This window comes from Microcaecilia unicolor, chromosome 5 (assembly GCF_901765095.1).
Source record: "Microcaecilia unicolor chromosome 5, aMicUni1.1, whole genome shotgun sequence".
Taxonomy (NCBI): domain Eukaryota; kingdom Metazoa; phylum Chordata; class Amphibia; order Gymnophiona; family Siphonopidae; genus Microcaecilia; species Microcaecilia unicolor.
In genome coordinates, this window is record NC_044035.1 from 178,064,098 (window position 1) to 178,087,942 (window position 23,845).

The 23,845-nt window shown below is 46.3% G+C and overlaps 1 protein-coding gene across 2 annotated transcripts in view; it reads left to right on the top strand.

Moving 5' to 3' along the window:
- The window catches only part of ST3GAL2 (ST3 beta-galactoside alpha-2,3-sialyltransferase 2), a 236,995-nt gene extending 213,932 nt beyond the window's left edge, over positions 1-23,063 (top strand). For both annotated transcript variants that reach the window (XM_030203613.1, XM_030203612.1), the window contains exon 7: positions 19,531-23,063. In XM_030203613.1, coding sequence (XP_030059473.1) covers positions 19,531-19,704 — 174 coding nt within the window. In that variant the 3' untranslated portion in view covers positions 19,705-23,063. The remainder of the gene's footprint in view (positions 1-19,530) is intronic.
- The last annotated feature ends 782 nt before the right edge of the window (positions 23,064-23,845 follow it).

The following is a 23,845-nucleotide window of genomic DNA, read 5'->3' on the forward strand; positions in this document are numbered from 1 at the left end:
TTCTTCCCTAACCCTCCCACCCATCCTCCCATACCCTCCGAGACTACTATTACACAATATTCCTCTGTCCTCCTCCCTTGACATTGTTATAAATTTAACAGGTGTCCCCTTGCTGCTGGCATTAGCGTTTGCCAAAATGGTGCCCATCTCCGTTCGAACTGCTGTCCTCTTTTATTGTCCAACTGCACTATATCAAATCTCTCCATTCGCATTAAAGTTATCATCTGGGTCCTCCACTGTTGTAGAGTTGGAGCTTTCGATGCCATCCATTCCAGCAGAATCACCTTCTTGGCTGCAATGACCGCCCTGTTTGTGAATTCTTTAAGTCCTTTAGGTTTTGGGGCCACAATTTTGACGTGGCCAAACAGTAATTTGTAATCCAGAATCCAGCGAATATCCCACATCTGTGATATATTTTTTAAAAGTTGCCTCCAGAATTGTACAATATGCGGGCATGTCCAAAACATATGTCCCAACGTGGCCCCAACAGGATTGCATTTGGGGCATTCCCCTGCCGGGGACAAGCCCATGTGGAATGCCCGTCTGGGGGCTATATGCATTCGGACCGCAAACTTATATTGTAATTCCCAGCACCAAACAAAGCCTGTAGACTTCTTCGTTCAAGACATGGATTTTGAAGATATCTGGTGGTAGGGTCGCCCCCAATTCATCTGACCATGCCTGAGCTAGCCTTTCATAAGGCAGTTCTGCTGCAGTGTCCCGGATATGTCTGTGGTAGAACGATAAGGGAACTTTTTGTTGAGCAGATAAGGAATATGCTGCGGCCAGTTCTTCCTGTACATCTTCAGTCAAGTTTTGCCATTTCAGGCTATCAATGTAATGCTTCAACTGACTGTAATGAAAGAGATCTGTATTTGGGAGAGAATATTTATCTTGCAGATCCTTGAATGATAACAAACGTCCCTGTTCATTCAAAATCTGTTACACATACTGAATTCCTCGCTGTTGCCATTTCTTGAAGACATGATATAAATCTCCAGCTGGGAAAGCTGGGTTTCTGCTTAGGGATAAAAATGGGGTTGCTTTCGCATTAAATCTATGAAGTTTGCAGATCCATCGCCAAACTTTCTTCGCTGTAGGCATAGGCGCCCCGTATAAGAGGCTTGGGGAGGCTAAGCCTCCCCAGCCCAGCTCTGACCTTCCCCGCGGCCCTGCCGAGACTCCTGACAAAATCTTCTGCTGCCGCCGCTTCTATTGAGCAGCGCAGCGGCAGCCAGGAACGACATCTATGCAGCTGATCCACTGCCGCCGCTTCTTTCGGAGCCAGCATAAGAAGAAAAAGAAGCGCGGGGCCACAGCAGCGTTCAGACATGCGCTGTCGGCTCTGCCGGTCTCTGCCCCGTGACGTCAATTTCCCGTTCCGGGGGCAGAGGACCGGCAGAGCCGACAGCGCATGTCTGAACGCTGCTGCGGCCCCGCGCTTCTTTTTCTTCTTCTGTCAGCTAAAGAGGCCCGGGCCGGAGGGAGAGAAGAGAACGTGGCCACTGGCTGGAAACGGTAGGCGGAGAGAGAAGAAGAGTAGGGGAGAGCCAGGGGACATGGCCAGCGCAGTGGAGAGCCAGAGAGCAATAGGGAGAGAAAGAGGGGACATGGAAAAAAGCAGGGGAGAGCCAGGGGCATGGAAAAAAAGCAGGGGAGAGCCAGAAAGAGATGGGGAGAGAAAGAGGGGCCATAGAAAAGAGCAGAGGAGAGCCAGGGAAATGGAAAAAAAGCAGGGGAGAGCCAGAAAGAGATGGGGAGAGAAAGAGGGGCCATAGAAAAGAGCAGAGGAGAGCCACGGACATGGAAAAAAAGCAGGGGAGAGCCAGAAAGAGATGGGGCTACAGATGGTAGACAGGACGCATAAGGACACAGGAGGATGGTGGACATGGTGAGAGAAAAAATATCAAATGGAAAGAAGACACTGCATAAAACAGAAGACACTGGGACCAAAGCGAATAGAAAAACTAAATGATCAGACAACAAAGGTAGAAAAAAGTATTTTATTCAGAATTTATTAACTGGAATATGTCAGCTTTTGGAAATGTGCATCTGTGATGTTTTGCATGTAAATTTCAATTTTTCTAGTATTGCTGCATGCTGAGTCTGACTTCTTGAGGTAACTTTCCAGTTCAGTATTTTGCCTTCATATCTGTTGTGTCATGTGTTTTTCATGTGTGATCAAGGTGTAGTATTCTGCTAGTGTGTAGTATTTTCAGCCCTTTTTGGGTTGGTTTTTTTTGTTTCACAAGGTTGTGCACTGGAGTTTTAGAGCCCCGTGTAATTACAGTGCTGCCTTTCCACGCATAAGGTTTAGCTCGTCCTGTCCTTGGAATTAGTACTGTTATGGTTTGGTAAGGCTATATGAGTGTGTTTTTGCACAAGTTTGTGTATAGTGTTTTGCAGTGGAGAGATTGTGTATTGGCCTTACTGAGGTGGCACCAAATCATCAGAAAGGGTTTTAGAGCCTAAATCATGACACACTACCTCTTGAAGGATCTACATATAGTCGTTCATAAAAGGAGCTCATTGTGAACACTTTCTACCCTAAAAGGGTGTTTTGTGGCTCTACATGAGAATTGTGATATTATGATCCCTTGTTTCATATTGTTGACGGTCTGCATTTTCCGTATGGGTGGTATATTGGTTTATTAGGGTCTGCCCAGTGTTATGGTACAGTAAGGTTTATGAGTGTGTTTTTGCACAAATTTGTGCATAGTGTTTTGCAGTTGAGCAATTGTGGTTAGTACATGCTTTGAGCAACCACTTTATTCTTTGACATATGATACATATTTAATATCTAAATTTAATAAAAGGTATTAATTGTGACTTATTTTTACTTATTTTTTTTCTGTTGTCAGACAATTATGGATGTAAGCCCCGCCTCTGGTCCCACCCCTAACCCCGCCCCCTTTAGCATCCCCAAACAGTTCGGCCACCGACCGCCTATGGCTGTAGGCATTATCATTGATCGTCCAAGTTCATAAGGCAGGGCTCTCCCTGTTTCATGTAGTATACAACTGAAATGTACATTGTCAGTCAGAGCCAACTCCAGCGGGGTGGCCGAGAAATCCTGCGTGTTCTTATACCAGTCTGCTATATGTCTCATCCCACTTGCAATTGTCATTTGCCTAATGCTTAATAGGCCCAGGCCTCCATGCTCAACAGGCACCTGCAATGTCTCCAAGGGGAGTCTAGATCTTTTCCCATTCCACAAAAACTTTTGCAGCTGCCTGTTGAGTTGCTTCTCGTCCCTATATTTCAAATACAATGGTAGAACCTGAAAAACATATAACCAGCGAGGTATTATTGCCATGTTATATAAGGCGATTCTGCCCATTAATGACAATGGGTATCCCTGCCATGTAGTCAGTCTATCTTTTGTTTCCCTTAACAGCTTTTGGACATTACTGTCATAAAGATAAGTTAAGTTCTGCGGGATGTATACTCCTAAGTACTTCAAAGGCGCCCCCTCTGGTAGTACTGGTATCTCCCCTCCTCCCCTTTCAGGTGGTATCCCATATACTGGAAGTGCCTGTGACTTCTGCTTGTTCAGCACAAAACCAGAGAGCCTCCCGTAGGATTCTATCTCCTGTAGTAGTGCCGGTACTGAGGATCTAGAGTTCTTAAGAAGGACTAGTAAATCATCTGCAAATGCTAGTGTTTTGATTATATTACCTCCCATGTCCACTCCCAAAATATCTGTCCTGAGGCGTAGCCTCCTCAACAACGGTTCTAGGGACAATATAAATAAGACTGGGGAGAGCGGACAGCCCTGACGTGTCCCCCTACCTATGTGGAATGATGGTGTTTTAACCCCATTAACTAACACTGCGGCTGTTGGATCTGTATACAATACTTGGAGTGCTCGAACAAACCAGCCCTGAAATCCCATAATCTGTAGTGTGGCAAACAAATAGTCCCAGTGCAGCTTGTCAAAAGCTTTTTCTGCATCTAGGCTGATTGCCAGGGATTGTTGTTCATATCTTTGGCATGAGGCCATTCCTATTAGAAGTCTTCGGACATTTCCCACGGTTTGCCGCCCTCTAACAAAGCCCACCTGTTCTGTACTTATTACCCGGGGTAATATCCTAGAAAGGCGGTTTGCCATTATCTTTGATAATATTTTTAAATCTACATTTATTAAGGATATCGGCCTATATGAATCTGGGAGTTCCTCTGCTCTGCCTGGTTTCTTTATGAGAACTATCAGGGCTTCGTTGGCATGATCTGCCACCTGTCCCCGCTGCACTGCCTGCTCATAATTTAATATCAATGGCTTAACTAACTTGGCACTTAACAATTTGTAGAACTCTCCTGACAGTCCATCCGGGCCGGGCGCCGAATTTAGATTTAAGAACTTTATGCATTCCTGTACTTCCCTGCCAGTGATTGGACTGTTCAAAGACTCCAGCTCCTGTTGAGTTAGTTCTGGCAGATGGGCCTGGCTCAAGTATTGATTTATTGCTCCTACATCACTCTTACTTGGGGTTGAATATATCCCCGAGAAATGATGTCTGAGAATTTCTGCAATCTTTTCACTCGTATGGTGTAATTTCCCTTGGTCGTCCTTCAGTGCTGTTATTACCTGGTGGTTCCCCCATGCCTTGACCATCCCCGCTAGCATTGGGCCCGTCCAATTCCCAAATCTCTGGAGTCTGTATTTGTTGTATAAGAGTCCCCTTGTAGCTCTCTCGTGCAAGAGGGAATTAAGTGCTACTTGCACCGACTGCATATTGTCTCTATTTACCCCTGTTGGTGATCTTATAACTTTTCTTTTAGCTATCCGTAGTTTCAATTCTAGGTTTATAATAGCTTTAGAGAGTTTCTTAGTTCTACCATTTACATATGCGATCACCTCACCTCTCATCACTGCTTTTGCCGTAGCCCAGAACAAGGCGGGGTTATCTTTATGTTGTCCATTAAATTGCTCATATTCATCCCACTTTGCCCGTATGTATTTTACAAAATCCTGATTTTTATAGAGATAGGCCGGGAACCTCCATCCCCTTCCTATCTGTTGGTAGTGTTTTGGCGCTTCTAAGTCCAACCAAACCATGGCATGGTCTGATATGTCTGCAACCCTTATTTCCACTGAGGCCACACTCGGAAACAATGAGCGAGCCACTAGGACATAGTCTAACCTGGAATACGTCCCGTGAGCTCTTGACAAATGAGTGAAATCTTTCTGCCCCGGATGCAGAGTTCTCCAAGAGTCAACTAGGCTCAAGGCTCGCATGAATGATGGTAATGTCCTAGCCCTTGGGCCTCCTCTATGAGCCCTGTTTGGATCCGAACAATCTTCCATAGGTCGCGCTACCAAATTAAAATCTCCCATGACCATAAGCTCCAGAGATCTGTACGGCCTACATAATTGTATCAGGTGGTAATAAAAGTTTTTGTCATACGTATTAGGCCCATAGAGGGCTAGCAACAGCAGTTCTCTGCCCTGCAGCCATATATGCAATAATACATATCTGCCCTTAGAGTCTACCGTTATTAGTTCTGATTTTGATACTAGTCCTTTTCGTATGAGAACAGTTACACCCCCTTTTCGACCCTCTGCTGGAGAGGCATATACTTCGCCCACCCAATTCCTTTTTAGTTTCTGGTTTTCTACTTGGGACAGGCGGGTTTCTTGGATACATGCTATATCTGTTTGCTTCCTGCGTAGCGCTGTCAGCACTTTAGTGCGTTTGACAGGAGAGGTAATACCTCCTACATTCCAGGTATTAAATCTAATGGTTTTAGCCATTAACATCCTTTATTAGATTCCTGTTTGAGAAAGTTCTGTAATGGAGGATCGGGCGCCCAGCCTCGCCCTGATCCTTTCTGTTTTGTTTTACCTGATCTGAGGACATCGGTTTGTATTGTGCACCTAAGGTGATGTCTGGAGGACAGAGCGTTCCCTGCTCACATGAATTCTTTCCCTGATCAATTAAATGTAGTCCCTGCCCTCCCTGAACCTCCCCCCCCCCTCCACTCTTTACCCGTCCCTTCTCCATCCCTCTCTCTGAACTCCCTCCCCTTCCCCCCAAAAGTACCCCGAGTCTTCCCCTACGCCCCTCTTTACCCTTCTCGTCTCCCCATAGATCTTGAGTGAACATAGGTCACTGTGATAACCCCCCCGGTCCTCCCCCCAATCCTTATGCTCTCATCATATGATCTTTGACATTTATAGACATTTTGCAATTACTCATAGTTAAACATGCTAACTTATCAAACACTATCATGTAACTCAAACCTTTGAAAACCCTTAGCTTGTTTCATTTACAGTCTCGGTCCCTTTGCTCAGAGTGGTATTGTGTCCCACCACCTCCCAAACCTGGTTTGCGGTGGGGATGGCTGTGAACATGTCCGAATATAGCTGCCTGCCACCATCCCCACTCCTGGCTGCTACATCTTAGACTCATGTTCCTCATCCGTTTACTGTAATCCGCATGGTCTCCTTTTCCAGGGTACTATGACCTTGGATCCCATTTTAGTCTTGGTGAGATTCTGCTTTTACTTGTATTGCTTTTTGAAAAACTGCTGCTTCTTTAGGTGTTGTGAAAGCATGCCACTTCCCATTATGATGGATCTTTAATGTAGCTGGGTATACCAACATGAATTTATCTTTTTTGGCGTGTAACGCACTGCAGATAGGATTAAATTCTTAGCGGCGCTGCTGTAATGCCCAGGAGTAATCTTGGAATATCTTCACAGTATGGCCCTCATATTGAAGATCGTCCTTTCTCTGCCTTGCACCCCGGAGGATTTCCACTTTATGTAAAAAATTGTGGATCTTCACTATTATCACTCTGGGGCGCTGCGCTCCTTCTTGTTTACGGCCGAGTCTATGGGCCCGCTCCAGGCATAATTTTCCTATGCTGTCCGTCAACGCCAGCTCGGCACTTATCCAGCGCTCCAGAACCGCTGACAAATTTTGGTCCGGAATGGACTCCGGGAAGCCCACAAGTCTGATATTCGATCTGCGCGAGCGATTCTCCAGTTCGTCTATCAGTTGGCCCTGCTCCCTTACCAACTTTTGCAGGGCCTGCACTGACGACGCCATTGTTGTTTCTCAATCTTCCGTCTCGGCCACTCTGCTTTCTAATTATCCTGTGCGCCGCACTGTTTCCTCCAGCGTTTTGTCCATTACTGACATTTGTTGTGTCAAAAGCGCGAATTGTGGTTCCATCGCACTCTTAACGGCGGCTATTACTTGCTGCAATTGAGGGTCACTGAATAATGGCGGTTCGGCCCCGGGGCTCCGCGCCATCTTGGCCTCGGGAGGCCCGCGTGGCTTCGCTGTTTCTTTTTTCCCTGCCTTGCTTGGCATACCCGCCTCTGCTCGGATTAAGAAAAGATCCATACACTAGCAAGATGCTAAGTTTAATGTTTCTTCCTTTCCAGTCACTCTTCGCATTATTTGAGTTGGAGAACCGGGAAGGGGCTCAGGAGGAAAAACAACTTGCTGCTGCTCTCCTCTACGCCATCACGTGACCTTCTCAGTTCTATCTTAAATCTCCTCTGTTTGCAAACCAGAACAAAGTACTCAATATCTCATGATTAAACTCTCAGTGCACGATCATCTCCACATAGTCTCTTCAGTCACTCTCTGTCCCATCCCAGAACAAGGGTCATTCTTACGTGCAATGAAAGTCCCATCCTGGAACAAGGGTCATTCACACGTGCAATGAAAGTCCTCCCAGATGTGAGGCACTCCTGATCCCACTTCTCCCAACTGGGGTGTCTTTTTCCCCAAGCACTCCTTCTTATTCTCAGTTTGGGAACTTCCTGCAGGCATCCGCTGCTCTGTAGGAAGGGTTTCAATCACCACACACTGCAAAATTCTCCTGCTTTGGTTTCCAGGACTTCCCCCTTGGTACAATGGATCTTGGCGGTGGTGAACATAAGAATAGCCATACTGGGTCAGACCAAGCTCCCTGCTCTGATAGTTGTGGCCACACAGTGTGGTCCAGCCTAACGGCCACTCCCAGGTCACAGTGTCAGGACCATACCAGATTGAGATCGGAGCTGGGTTCCGCAGGACCCCAGTCACTCTTCTTGAGGCCATAATGTGTGGCTTTGGCTCGGTCCTGTGGGGTCTTACCTGAGAGGTGTGGGTCCCAACCTACTACTACTACTTAACATTTCTAGAGCGCTACTAGGGTTACGCAGCGCTGTACAAATCAACAAAGAAGGACGGGCCCTGCTCAGAGGAGCTTACAATCTAAAGGACGAAATCTCAAGTTGATGCAGTCTAGATTTCTTGAGTAGAGGTGTGGTGGTTAGGTGCCAAAGGCGACATTGAAGAGGTGGGCTTTGAGCAATGATTTGAAGATGGGCAGGGAGGGGGCCTGGCGTATGGGCTCAAGGAGTTTGTTCCACGCATGGGGTGAGGCAAGGCAGAAAGGGCGGAACCTGGAGTTGGCAGTGGTGGAGAAGGGTACTGAAAGGAGGGATTTGTCTTGAGAGCGGAGGTTACGGGTAGGAATGTAAGGGGAGATGAGGATAGAGAGGTAAGGAGGGGCTGCAGATCGAGTGCATTTGTAGGTTAGTAGGAGAAGCTTGAACTGTATGCGGTACCTGATCGGAAGCCAGTGAAGTGACTTGAGGCGAGGAGTGATATGAGTATATCTGTCCAGGCGGAAGATAAGATGTGCAGCAGAGTTCTGAATGGACTGAAGGGGGATAGATGGCTGAGTGGGAGGCTAGTGAGGAGTAGGTTGCAGTAGTCAAGGCGAGAGGTAATGAGAGAGTGGATGAGAGTTCGGGTGGTGTGCTCAGAGAGGAAAGGGCAAATTTTGCTAATGTTATAGAGGAAGAAGCGACAGGTCTTGGCTATCTGCTGGATATGCGCAGAGAAGGAGAGGGAGGAGTCGAAGATGACACCGAGGTTGCAGGCAGATGAGATGGGGACGATGAGGGTGTTATCAACTGAGATAGAGAGTGGAGGGAGAGGAGAAGTGGGTTTGGGTGGGAAGACAAGAAGTTCGGTCTTGGCCATGTTCAGTTTCAGGTGGCGGTTGGACATCCAGGCAGCAATGTCGGATAAGCAGGCCAATACTTTGGCCTGTGTTTCCGCAGTGATGTCTGGTGTGGAGAGATAAAGCTGGGTGTCGTCAGCATAAAGATGATAGTGGAAGCCATGAGAGGAGATCAGGGATCCCAGGGAAGAGGTGTAGATTGAAAAAAGAAGGGGTCCAAGGACAGATTCCTGAGGGACTCCAACAGAGAGCTGGATAGGGGTGGAGGACGAACCATGAGAGTGTACTCTGAAGGTACGATGGGAGAGATAAGAGGAGAACCAGGAGAGGACAGAGTCCTGGAATCCAATAGAGGGCAGTGTGTCAAGAAGTAAGTTATGATTGACAGTGTCAAAAGCAGCGGATAGGTCGAGGAGGATGAGGATGGAGTAGTGACCTTTGGATTTGGCGAGGAACAGGTCATTGCAGACTTTAGATAGTGCCGTTTCTGTCGAGTTCAGGGGGCAAAAGCCGGATTGAAGCGGATTGAGGATGGCATGAGAGGAGAGAAAATCGAGGCAACGGCTGTGAACGGCGCGCGTTCAAGTATCTTGGAGAGGAAAGGTAGGAGGGAAATGGGGCGGTAGTTGGAGGGACAGGTAGGGTCAAGTGATGGTTTTTTGAGGAGAGGTGTGACTACGGCATGCTTGAAGGTGTCCGGGACAGTTGCAGTGGAAAGAGAGAGGTTGAGGATATGACAGATAGGGGGGGTGATAGTAGGAGTGATGGTATTAAGTAAGTTGGTGGGGATGGGGTCTGAGGAACAGGTGGTGCATTTCGAGGAGGAGAGGAGATGGGTGGTTTCCTCTTCGGTGATATCAGGAAAAGAGGAGAAGGAGGCCTGGGTTGGTTGGTCGAGGGAGTGGGTTATAGGATGAAGAGGAGGAGAAGGTCTAGTGATGAATTCAAGGTTGATCTTCTGGACCTTGTCATGGAAGTGTCGTCGTCGATGATACGCTGAAACCTTCTGCTCAGTGTGCTGCTGCGGCTAGGAAAGCGAATAGAATGTTGGGTGTTATTAGGAAGGGTATGGAGTCCAGGTGTGCGGATGTTATAATGCCGTTGTATCGCTCCATGGTGCGACCGCACCTGGAGTATTGTGTTCAGTACTGGTCTCCGTATCTCAAAAAAGATATAGTAGAATTGGAAAAGGTACAGCGAAGGGCGACGAAAATGATAGTGGGGATGGGACGACTTTCCTATGAAGAGAGGCTGAGAAGGCTAGGGCTTTTCAGCTTGGAGAAGAGACGGCTGAGGGGAGATATGATAGAAGTGTATAAAATAATGAGTGGAATGGATCGGGTGGATGTGAAGCGACTGTTCACGCTATCCAAAAATACTAGGACTAGAGGGCATGAGTTGAAGCTACAGTGTGGTAAATTTAAAACGAATCGGAGAAAATTTTTCTTCACCCAACGTGTAATTAGACTCTGGAATTCGTTGCCGGAGAACGTGGTACGGGCGGTTAGCTTGACGGAGTTTAAAAAGGGGTTAGATAGATTCCTAAAGGACAAGTCCATAGACCGCTATTAAATGGACTTGGAAAAATTCCGCATTTTTAGGTATAACTTGTCTGGAATGTTTTTACGTTTGGGGAGCGTGCCAGGTGCCCTTGACCTGGATTGGCCACTGTCGGTGACAGGATGCTGGGCTAGATGGACCTTTGGTCTTTCCCAGTATGGCACTACTTATGTACTTATGTACTTATGTAAGTAGTCAGCCAGTGATTGAGGAGAGAGTGACAGGGGGGTGGGAGCGGAGGGCACTTTGAGGAGGGAATTGAGGGTGGCGAAGAGATGACAAGGGTTAGAGCTGAGGGAATTGGTCAATTGGGTGTAATAGTCCTGTTTGGCGAGGAATAGGGAGGACTGGAATGAGGATAGCATGAATTTGTAGTGAATGAAATCAGTATGTGTGTGAGATTTTCTCCATAGGCGTTCAGCTGAACGGGTGCAGGAGCAAAGGTATCGGGTGCAGGGGGTCAGCCAGGGCTGGGGATTAGTACGCCTTGTGGGACGGGAGACGGATGGTGCAAGGGTGTCTAGGGCCGAGGAGAGAGTGGCATTGTAAGTGGAGACAGCCTTGTCGACAGATTCGGAGGACATGATGGAAGGGAGGAGATCAGAGATAATAGAGGATAAGGTGGGGGGGTCCACAGCCTGGAGATTCCTGGAAGTGGTGGTTAGTGTTGGGCGGGACTGAGGGGGAGGGTGATGAAGTGTGAATGTGACCCCCCCCCCCCTCTTGCCTGTTCATTCCCCACAGGCTCCTCCTGCAGCTCCCAGGCTTCCCAAAAAATGCTCCCTTTGGCAGCACGTATACCTGATAATAATTAATTTGATTGGCCTGGATAGCTTCATGCCTTTTCTCATGGGCTAGTGCTATTGTTCAGTACTCAGAGAATTTCCCTCTAGGTGCACCCAGAAAGCCAGAGACAGCAAAGACGCTGGGACCCCGGGCCAAGGTAGGCCGGGACAGTCAGACAGGCCAGTGTGTGTCGGCCATGGTAGGGCATGCTGCGCAGCCTTCTGAGCCAGCAGCTGAGCAGAGATACTGGATTATTTTTGTACTGTGTAAATGTGTCTCATTTAGTCTGTCTGCCTTTCTCTCAGTAAGCATTTTACATGTGTTGTTCCCTTCCCTCCTTTAGCATTGGGGGGGGGGGGGGGGGGGGGGGAGGAAGCTATATTGCTCTTGCACACTGTTCCTGCCAGGACAAATTGTCAGTTGGAATCCCCTCTTCTCTCTAAATTCACTCAAATGAAGAATTAAATTCCCTGCTGGTAAGAAGGCGTCACATCTGGCCCTCGATGGAGCAGGCCCCAACCCCTGAGTTGTGAAAGTGGATCCTTCCCCAGCAGCTCTGTCCGTGGAGCAATGCTGCTGGGGGTGTATCCAGCAGTTTTGGACCTCATGGTGGACAACTTGCCTGTTCCTGTTTAGCCCCCACACTGGTGCTTTCTTCACATTCCAATTCTAGGGCATCTGAGTTTCAGGTGTTGCTGATTAGGTTAGCTACAGCACCCAGAACCTTTTTCAAGGTTGTGGTGATGGTAGTTGCCTTCCTGAGGATAGAGTGCATCCCTTTCTGCATGACTGACTGTTCAGGGCGTCGTCGGAGCAAACGAGTTGTCCAGTAACTACCGGGGTCTTGGCACTTTCGCAAGATTGAGGTTGGGTGATCAATCTGCAGAAGAGTCATCTGGTCCCAATGCAGACTCAAGGCCTTGTGTCTTTCCCAGAACAGATAAGACACAACCTTCAAGAGCAAATTCCAAATCCCAGAACTTCAGAATATGTTCAGGTGCTAGGCTCTGTGGTGCTGTCCTTGGAGGTGGTGTCTTGGATCAGAGCTCACAGGCATCTACTCTAGCACTCTTTCTTGTCCCAGTGGTCACCAATTTCTCAGGGCTACAATTAGCATTTCATGTGGAAATCTCTGGCAAAGCACAGTGTGGCGAGGACGCTCTCAGGGAAACCTGGGCACCCCGTGCGATTACGCCCCTCCACGTGTACCTTTCCTTTTTGTCTTCCCAGTGGGGTTTCGCCTTTTCATCTTAGCCAGCTTCTTTTTCTGCTCTTTTCTAAGGAAGGGGATTGCAAGACAGATGTTCACTTGCTCTGCTGCCTTGATGTTCGTCAAATGCTTCTCCGGCATTGACAATCTATCAATGTTCTCAGGCGGTCCAGTCATCTTTTTGTTCTTTTTTAGGCCTGCCTCAGAGTCATGTAGCATCTAGGGTGACTATTTCTTGCTGGATTAAGGAGGCTATTGCCTCTGCATACCTTTCTTTCCAACAATCTGCTGCTGGCTTAGTACATTCTGCTAGGGTCCAAGCAGCTTCTTGGGTGGAATTGTACATTTATTTCCCTCAAAGACATATGTACCTCAACTTCTTGGTCCTCGTTGCATATGTTTTCCTACTATTCTCATCTCAATATTGTGGATCTAGCAGGCTCTTCTTTTGGCTGTTCATTGCTCTCCGCGGTGGTTTCAGATTCCCACCCTACATGAGGACTGCTTTGCTACATCCCAAAAGTCTCTGGATTTATCTGCTGCTAGTGCTAAGGAAGGAGAAATTATGGCTTACCTGATAATTTTCTTTAACTGCAGCAGATAAATCCAGAACCCCACCCTTCTTCATGACTTTGCTCTCATTGTTTACTTTTTTTTCTGTTTAGGGTAGTGACTCATTTTGGTGTTAAAATTTTTTGCTGTTTTCTGTTCTTCATGTTTCTCCTCTGTGAGGAAGGAGATCTATTATGCCTCTTTATTCCTTCTACTTTGTTATGAGAAATACTGACTAATGAAGGAGCATACCATCCTATAAGACAGAATTCAGTACTTTCTATTGCCACCTGCTGGTAGATAGTCACAATCCAAAAGTCTCTGGATTCATCTGCTGCAATTAAAGGAAAGAAAATTATCAGGTAAGCCATAATTTCTCCTTTTAAGCATCTTCTTTTTTTTTTTTTATTTCAATTTAAACATTACAAGTTACATAAATTCACTTGACATTGCAATACAGAGAATTCAATTATAGATAGGTATATTATATAAAGAAATCAGATCACTCTTCCTTAGACCACATAAAAGTTAAGGGTGTGACAAAGAAAAATTAAGGAGTTATACAGCAAGGAAAAAAAAATTAATTATCAGTAATTGGCCTGGCCATTTTCTACTCTCTTTTTCTTATTCTCTATCTCTATTTCTGGATCCATCAGGTGCCTTTTTTAATTTCAAAAAAGCACTAAGTTGTTCAGGTTCCCAAAATACATATTTGTTTTCTAGGTACGTTACTATGCATTTGCATGGGTAAGCTAATAAATATTTAGCTCCTATCGATCTCGTTTCCTCTCTTAATGTTAGAAATTTTTTTCCTTCTGTCTTGGGTAGTTCTTGTGACATCAGGATAAATCCAAAGTCTGTAACCGCAAAAAGTTTTCATAGAGTTTTTAAAGTATATCTTTAGAACCGAATTTAAGTCTTGCTCGAAAACAAATGAGACAATTAAAGTGGACCTTTGTGTTATATCAGACAATGAATTTTCCAATATAGCAGAAATATCTTGCAATCCTTCACTTCCAATCTGTTGAAGTTTTTCCCCAGTAGCAAATTGACCTTCTAAATTTCTATTCTTTATTGGCAAGTAAAAAGTTTTGTTTAGTGGGGGGATTGCTTCAGAAGGAAAATGTAGAACTTCAAACAGGTATTTCTTAAAAAGATCTGTAGAGTTTATACCAATTACAATCGGAAAATTTAAGATCCTAAGGTTCAATTGTCGGTTGTAGTTCTCTATTTGCTCCACCTTTCGACATAGCTTAGTAATATCTGCCACATTAGTATTGGAAACAGTTTTTATTTATTTCTGTTACCTCAGTTTGTAGTTGAAGAAATTGCTGTTTTGTTTCTTGTTTGGTTTCTTCTAACGATGTCACCAAATTATCAAGTTTAGTCCCCAAAAGTATAGTCTCTTGTGCTGAGGTAGAGACCACTGATGTTAAGTGTTGTAAGGCCCTCCAGATGGAATCCAGAGTTACCACCACGGGAGCGTTCTTGTTCTCCATTTCCTTCCCCACCTTTTCTTCGGGGGAAGCCCTGCCAATAGAAGCGCTTTCTACGCCGACCTGCGACGGTCCTGCACTTCCTACCTCACCCCGATTAGGTGCCGGCCGTGGTGGAGGGTTAAGCTCAGGAGGCGATAACAATGTTTTGTGTCCCAAAAGAATCGAGTCTCCTTTCCCGATTTCTTGAGCGGGAGTCGCCATTCCAGCTTGAGAGATTGCTGTTGTATAGCGGTCCAGTGTCTGCTGGACCGGGGATGAAGTCCTGTCCGATGGCAGACGGACTTTTACCAACCCCTTTCTTTTCGTGTGGGGCATGTTGAAGAATTCAAAAAAGATAACGCCAGCATAGAACACTGCTTACTACACAACACGCGTGGCCGCCATCTTGAGTCACTCCCCACCCCTTTTATGCATCTTCTGACGTGACATTAAGGCTCCTGCATTGTGCTCAGCCTTAAAGTCTTCCACAAACTTCTCTACATCAGGACTGAGTAGCTAATAGCTTCACTACCATTCATTTTAATATGCTGTGCGCTGGTGACTAATGCACAGATTTGTGCAGTTAACTTCTCTGCAAAACACTTTTCTGCATTGTGCACCCACAAAATTGCATTCAGATGTCACAATAATTCTGTGCCAATGTCTGCGCAAGCTGTCTGCATTGGCCTCTTTGTTAGGGAAGGAAAGGTGTGCATCCTAATGCTGATCTTTTGAGTCAACCAGCCCCATCCATGGTGTGTATCTCTGCTGAATCAGCCCCCATGTATGTGCCTCTGCTAACCGGGCATGTGCCTCTGCATTAACTAGGCATGTGATCATGATAGAATAAGAAGGGTGTCTGCTATGCCTTTTGTCAGGCATATGGGCAGGGCCGGTCTTAGGCCGAGGCGACCAAGGTGGCCGCATAGGGCCCCGCGCTTAATGGGGCCCCGTGCGGCGCGCCTCAGTCAGCCTCCTCCGCTCCATCCCGGTGCTCTGGTATTTAAATTTACCTCGCTCCGATGTTGCAGCAACTGCGCAGCATCAGTGAAAGCGCTGCCCGACGTCTCTAACCTTCCCTTCGCTCGTTCGTTCCCTCTCAGTGTCCCGTCCTCGAGGAAATGACGTCAGAAGAAGGCGGGGCACTGAGGGAACGAACGAGCGAAGGGAAGGCTGGTGGAGAGACGTCGGACAGCGCTTTCACTGACACTGTGCAGCTGCTGAAACGGAGGTAAATTTAAATACTAGAAGAGAGAAGAAGGCGGGCAGGTGGACATGGGAGCGGGAGGGATGGGGAGAGAGGAGCATTGATTGATGGACATGGATGGGAGGGAAGGCCCAGGGAGAGAGGATTAATTGCTGGACATGGAGGGGAGGGAGGAGAATTGCTGGATATGGATAGTTGGAGGGGGCAGGGGAGAGAGGAGCATCGATGGACATGGATGGGAGGGCAGGGCCCAGGGAGAGAGGAGAAACTGCTGGACATGGAGGGGAAGGAGGAGAATTGCTGGATATGGATGGATGGAGGAGGGAAGGGGAGAGAGGAGCATTGATGGACAAGGATGGACATCGATGGGAGGGCAGGGCCCAGGGAGAGAGGAGAAATTGCTGGACATGGAGGGGAGGGCAGGGGAGAGAGGAGAATTTCTGGATATGGATGGATGGAGGAGGGAAGGGGAGAGAGAAGCAAGGAGCATCGATGGACATGGATGGGAGGGAAGGGCCCAGGGAGAGAGGAGAAATTGCTGGACATGGAGGGGAGGGCAGGGCAGGGGAGAGAGGAGAATTGCTGGATATGAATGGATGGAGGAGGGAAGGGGAGAGAGGAGCATCAATGGACAAGGATGGACATGGATGGAAGACCAGGTCCCAGGGAGAGAGGAGAAATTGCTGGACATGGAGGGGAGGGCAGGGGAGAGATGAGAAATGTTGGGCAGGAATGGAGGGAAGAAAGACAAAGGAAGGAGATGCACATGGATGGAGGGGAAGGGAGAGAGGAGAAATGCTGGACATGGATGTAGGGGAGCAGGGCCGTGCCTAGGGTCTCTGGTGCCCCCTGCAGACTATCAGTTGGCGCCCCCCCTTCCCCCGTGGGCACATATATCATTCTCAATAGCAATCATGGCAAGGCTTACAAGCCTTTCTTGCGAAATACTTGATCGCAAATATTTTTTTATGATTTTTAACCGTGAAAATGATCGCTCACCACTTGCCACACTGACAGGAATTGTCAGCAGTATTCTTAGAAACAAATTGCTATACATTGCAAAATAAGATAGCAGATATAAATTCTGAAAGTGGACATATTCCAAACACTAAAATGAAAATAAAATGATTTTTTTCTACCTTTGTTGTCTGGTGACTTTCTTTTTCTGATCATGCTGGCCCAGTATCTGATTCTGCTGCTATCTGTCCTCTTAACTCTGTTTCCAGGGCTTCCTTTCCATTTATTTCTTTACTTTCCTCCTTTCTTCTTCATTTCTTGCTCTATATCCATAAGTAAAAGCTGGGTCCTCCACAGACTTGACTGTCCAGTGGATCCAGCTTCTGCCTTTTCTCCATCCATGTGCAGTTTTTCTCCTCTCTTCCTTTTCCTTCATCTCATCTCCTTCCTCTCTCTTCCCTCCCCTCCATGTCCAGCAATTTCTCCTCTCTCCCTGGGCCCTGCCCTCCCATCCATGTCCATCCTTGTCCCTCTCTGTCCTTCCCTCCTCCATCCATATCCAGCAATTCTCCTCTCTCCCCTCCCCTCCATTTCCAGCAATTTCTCCTCTCTCCCTGGGCCCTGCCCTCGTCCCTCTCTGCCCTTCCTTCTCCATCCATATCCAACAATTCTCCTCTCTCCCCTCCCCTCCATTTCCAGCAATTTCTCCTCTCTCTCTGGGCCCTGCCCTCCCATCCATGTCCATCCTTGTCCCTCTCTGTCCTTCCCTCCTCCATCCATATCCAGCAATTCTCCTCTCGCCCCTCCCCTCCATTTCCAGCAATTTCTCCTCTCTCCATGGGCCCTGCCCTCCAATCCTTGTCCCTCTCTGCCCTTCCCTCCTCCATCCATATCCAGAAATTCTCCTCTCTCCCCTCCCCTCCATTTCCAGCAATTTCTCCTCTCTCCCTGGGCCCGGACAATGCATTGAATTCTGATGAATAACTTATCCTTCTTACTTCGAAACATAGCCAGGAAGCAAAGCAGCAGCAGCCCCCTTCCTTTCAGCCCCTCCACGTGCGATGGCTGCTCCCAGATGAAGAACGCAGCAACAGCTTCCCGCCCCAGACGCGGTGCGTGTGCGTGCATGTGTTCATTGTCTCTTATGCAGTAGTTTCCGGAAAACAGGAAGCGCCGGTTCTCTGCATGCTGCGAGAGTGGGAGCGCTGTCCACGGCACCTCCTTGTCTCTGAAAGGTCCAATTTCCAGCTCGAGCGGTCCCGGCATGGGGTGGACCGCAGCCGTGCGCGGACACCCGTTTAACTATCATGCAAGCAAAGCGCGTGCTGGATGGGGGAGTAGCACTGCGCATGCCTTGTCTGACCCTAGGGCGCTTTTTTTTGTTTGGTTGGGGTTTTGTGCAGTTGCGCTGCGGAAGGCATTTCCTTGCAAGGGCGGGACACTGAGGGAACGAACGAGCGTGAAGGGAAGGCTGAATACTCGGCAGCACTTTCACTGACACTGTTCAGCTGCTTCGACGTCGGAGGATGAATGGAGGAGGGCTGCAGCGACGTCAGAGGTAAATTCAGGGCCGTGCCAACAAGGTAAGCGGCGAGGGTAAGCATGGCGCGGTGGCGCCTTCCAGAGGTCGGCGCCCCCCTGCTGTGCTTACCCCGCTTACTGTGTTGGCACGGCCCTGTAGGGGAGGGGAGGAAAGTAGATGCACATGGATGAAGGGGAGTGAGGAGAAATGCTGGATATGGATGGAGGGAAAATTGCTGAATTTAAGGGCTGGATCGGAACACTTTGAAGGCAGATGCTGAAACTGGAGAAAGGATAGGGACAGGGCTACAGATGGTAGACAGGACACAGGAGGATGGTGGACTTGGTGAGAGAAAAAATATCAAATGGAAAGAAGACACTGCATAAAACAGAAGACACTGGGACCAAAGCAAATAGAAAAACTAAATGATCAGACAACAAAGGTAGAAAAAGTATTTTATTCAGAATTTATTAATTGGAATATGTCAGCTTTTGGAAATGTGCATCTGTGATATTTTGCATGTAAGTTTCAATTTTTCTAGTATTGCTGCATACTCAGTCTGACTTCTTGAGGTAACTTTCCAGTTTAGTATTTTGCCTTCATATCTGTTGTGTCATGTGTTTTTCATGTGTGATCAAGGTGCAGTATTCTGCTAGCGTGTAGTATTTGCAGCCCTTTTTTTGTTTTGTTTTGTTTTTCATGAGGTAGTGTATTGGTTTTTTTAGAGCCTGGTGTAATTACAGTTCTGCCTTTCCACGCATAAGGTTGTAGCTCGTCCTGTCCTTGGAATTAGTGCTGTTATGGTTTGGTAAGCTTATGAGTGTGTTTTTGCACAAGTTTGTGTGTAGTGTTTTGCAGTGGAGAGATTGTGTGTTCGCACCTCTGACCCCCCCCCCCCCCCCGGGGTTATGAGAATTGGAACTACTAATTGTAGTGGACTGGAACTGAATAATTTCTGGGGGGGGGGGGGGTTCATGATAGCATTGTGCTTATTATTTCAATCAGTTTTTCTGTACAAGTTTAGCTTAATTTGTCTTTATTTGAAATTTCATAAATAAAAAATTTTCTAAAAATTGAATAATCTTATCAATGGGGTGGAGCTGGGGCGGGGCTAGGATGGGACCCCACCAAATTGGTTTGCACAGGGCCCTGCACTTGCTAAGACCAGCCCTGCATATGGGAGAGAACAGCAAGGTGGAGTGTATATTGAATTTGAGTTTCTGGGGTTTATCTTGATTCTGACATTCTCATACCTGTCCACATTTATTCTTTGCTGTTTACTATAGGTAAATCTGTATGGCTTTGGAGCAGACAGTCGGGGAAACTGGCATCATTACTGGGAGAACAACCGCTACGCTGGAGAGTTCCGAAAGACAGGCGTGCATGATGCGGACTTTGAGGCCCACCTTATTGACATGCTGGCAAAATCGAAGAAGATTCAAGTGTACCGGGGCCACTGAGAGAAGGCATGAACATATACCTGACACTGAGCTAGTATGAGATGTAAAGACCCATAATCACTGAGGAAAAAATGGTCCTGATAGGGGCCTATGTTCTTGGCAATCATGTCAGCTGCATGCCAGCCAGTGACCTGTAGTGGTCAAGGACTATGTGTGCTTGGAATTTGTGGGGAGTGTTTTTTTAAAACAAATTTTGACATGAGAAAAATCACATTCAAAATTTATTGAACCACTATTCACCCAGGGTAAAGCCAAAAACTGCTTTTTACATCATTTTATTTTTCAGGTTCTCACAGCCTAGTCAAATTCATTTACAAGAGCGGAGGAGATGCATGCTTTCAACCAATCATACTTTGAGCTGGATCTCAGTCAATGAGATTGAAAACACATTTGTTTAAAAAAGAGACAATCTGTCCAAATGGACAAAGCAGTAAATTATTTTGTACAATCGGGATCAGAACCATGGTCAAATTCATTACTTTTATCTCTTAGTGGGATCAAGAGGATCAGGAGCCAGCAAGGTATCTGTCTGTCATATAGAGACCTGAGTAGGATCAGCAAGCTTTAAGTTTTCTAAATCAATAGGCAGAGAGCAGAAGGGTGTTTTCTCCTGCAGAAACTGTAAGGAAGAGGGTACAAGAGTGGGCCATGTAGGGAAGCAGGGAGCAATAGGAAGCAATGTCCAAAGGTAGTTTGATCCCTAGCTAGATAACTGCATTAGCCAAACATCACATGCTCTCTCCTGTTTTCTGCCCTCCATTCCAAAAGAAGGAGATTCTTTCTTTTTGTCTTAATTATGAATTGCCCATGAATTTGAAATTAATATATGCTTTATAAGAGAGTAGATCAAGGCTTCCCAAACTTGTCCTGAGGGCCCCTCAGCCAATTGGATTTTCAAGCTAAGCATAATAAATATGCATGAGATCATTTTGCACGTACAGTACTGTGTCTCCAGTGTTGCATATGAATATTTATTGTGGATATCTTGAAAACCCAACTGGCTCTGGGGTCCCCAGTAGAGGTTTGGGAAGACTTGGGTTAGATGTAAGCTGTAGCAGATGTGGTAACATGTAAGCAGTGGTGTAACTTCAGTATATAGGTTTGGTTTCTTGCTGCTTCAGTTGCTCCCTTCTCTTTCTGTCACTGCATTGTTCCTTCTTCACTCATCAGTGAATTTGATCCATGTGATGTACACATGACCTGAGAAGGGTCCATACAGAAGAGCTACTACACAGCTTGGAGCATAGAGACCTTTATTAGTACTTTAAAAAATGTTTTTAGCTTTAGCCATAACTGTTTTTCCCTGCAGTGTACTCGCTGATGGGTATTGACCTGGTGCTATTCGAAATAACATATGAGCTCTACTTAGAGACAGTGTTGGATATGATTCAAATCAAGTAAATTTAAAATGACAATTTAAAATCATTTTGTTTGATGATCGACTTTTATTGAAGTCACTCTTCTACCTGATTTTGATTTTAGAAGTGAAATCACATACTTAAATGATTTTGTATAATTTTCAGTTATAAAAATAATTTGCTGAGGGATGTTGATTTAATCTTAGGATTCGTGAATTTATTACTGTGATGGTCAATAACACCAGCAAAGTTTAAACTCGAGCCTAAGCTGCCAAAGTCTGTAAATCCTATTTATACCTTAACTGTTGCCATATATGGACTTGTAATTTGCACATCCACAATTTTAAATATTGACAGATTAGTCTACAGTCCTATCCTGTGACAGTTACATTTAATTGTAATATCTTGCTCTGCTGATTTTCAATTTGAAATAATTTGTTGACTGATTTTGATTTCAAATTCATTTTGTACTTAGTGATTTTAATTTGAAATCTTTCTCAAAATGATTATACCCAGCACCGCTTGGAAACAGCACAAGGATACTTTCAGTAGAGTTTACTGGGGTAACAAGCAGATTTTGCTTCTCCAGCTTGGCAAAGGTGTGCCAAGTTGGGTGCTGATTATGTAAAGTAAGTAGAAAAGAAACTCTTGTGTCCCCTACAGCTCCCCTCCCCTTCATTCTTCACTCCAGAAACTCCTCTCCCCCCCCCCCCCCCCCTCGCTCATGTTCTTTCTCCCTCATCTCTTAAGCATATTTGTTCTCATCCTTTAAAGGTTGGAAAGGTCTAGAATCTCAGCTAAAGAAACCACCTCACTACATTCTGGCAGCTCAGAAAGTCCTTTGCCACACTTTTTTATTTACGCTTTCCTGTGTCCTGGCCTTCCCCCCCCTCCCCCCAGGCCCTGTTACTGTCCTAATTACTCCTACTTCTTACCCCTCCCCCAAAGACAATGAACCTCATCTCAATAACATACCCAGCCCTGGCTCCTCAGGATAGGTCCCGGCCTTGTGACAGGGCTTCCATCCCCAACATTCAAGATTAAACAGCATTGGGAAATATAGACATGGGCATCTCCATAATTCAACCTGTCTGGGACTTTTCCATTTATCTCCTTTAAAACATTCATTTTTCTCTTTCACATGTACCAGTGATTTTTAACCTTATTCTTTGCACTTTGATAAACAGGGAGCAACAAGTAAACAGCTCTGAATAAAGGAGCAGGGAAACGGAGTGAGGTGGTGGTGTGTGTACCTGTGGTGAATGCAAGTATCATATAGCAGGTGATCTGGTTATTTAAAAAAGTAATGCGATGCATTTTATGTCTGTCTGTGAATCATTATTTTAAGCTTATATATTTGATGCATGTGTAGTGTTTGGCTGCCTTTCCTTGTTGGCTTTCTTCAAGGTTATGACATTTCATTGCTTTCAGTTCTAGCAGAGGGACCAAGTCAGGCTACTTTGAGTTATTTACAGTGAATAGAGAGGTCTTGGAGCCAGAGAGAGAGAGAGAGAGAGAGAGAGAGTGTGTGCTCTCTTGTTCCCTGGAGTACATGATTTTGAGTGGATCCTTCTTTTATATTTTGCATGTGGAATACAAAGAGGAGAAGAGAAGGAAGGGTTCCCCTCCATGTTTTTTTGTGATTGCATTTTAATAAACATGTTGGCATATTTCAATCCTGTCTGACTAGCTAACTGCTGGTGACAGGTTTTTCCTCCTGTATTAGAACACCCTGGGCATGCTTTTCCTACAGGATAATACCACATATCCAGTGAAAACCAGGAAAGCAGCGGGCCATGCCCATTCACATACCCAGCCAGCAGGAGTTACCAGCATAGTGTCAGGTGTTTTCCCTGGGAGATGTGAACACTAATAGCACAGGCATTTCTAGCCAAAGAAGAGGAAGTGAGTTTTGGAACAACAGAGAACTATGGGCCCCTTTTACCAAGCTGTGGCAAAAGGGGGCCTGCGCTGGCGTTGACGTGTGTTTTTTTACGCATGCTGAGGACCCCTTTTACTGCGGGGGGTAAAAGGTAGGTCTAGGTCTTTCTTTTCTTCAGGAAATGGCCGTGTGGTGAGTGAAGCACTTGCCTCATGGCCATTTTGGGGGGGAGCCCTTACTACCACTCTTGAGGTGGCGGTAAGGGCTCCCGCACTAACTCGGCAGTAACCAGGCCCGATTACCGCCGGATACACCCGGCGCTACAAAAACAAAAATAGTTTTGTAGCTCTGGATATGACGGCACACTGGGGGTGAGAACTACTGCCAGGCTGCTGCGGTAGCCCAGCGGTACTTCCTTTTTAGTGAGCGGTAAGCTTACCGCTGCCTTGTAATCTGTGTCATTGGGTTGACCATTTTAGTTACTATTGTAATGTTGTGGTGACTTTCTATATCCATATTTGGAACAGATGCTGATTAAACCGCTCTGCTGCTATTGGATTAAGGGCGGCAGAGCAAGTACTCAATGAACTTAAACATATGTGTTACTCCCTAGCTGCTGAATACCATCGCAAGTAGACTTCTAGTGCCACAGAAATATTTCTGTTAGACTGTGGGCCTGATTTTATAACAGGTATGCCTATGTGAGAAACTCAAACATGCACCTAATTAGATGCCTATAGTAGCCTACTGGTTAGTGTAGTGGACTTTGATCCTGGGGAACTGAGTTCAATTCCCACTACAGCTCCTTGTGACCTTGGGCAAGTCACTTAACCCTCCATTGCCCTTGGTACAAAATAAGTACCTGAATATATGTAAACCGCTTTGAATGTAGTTGCAAAAA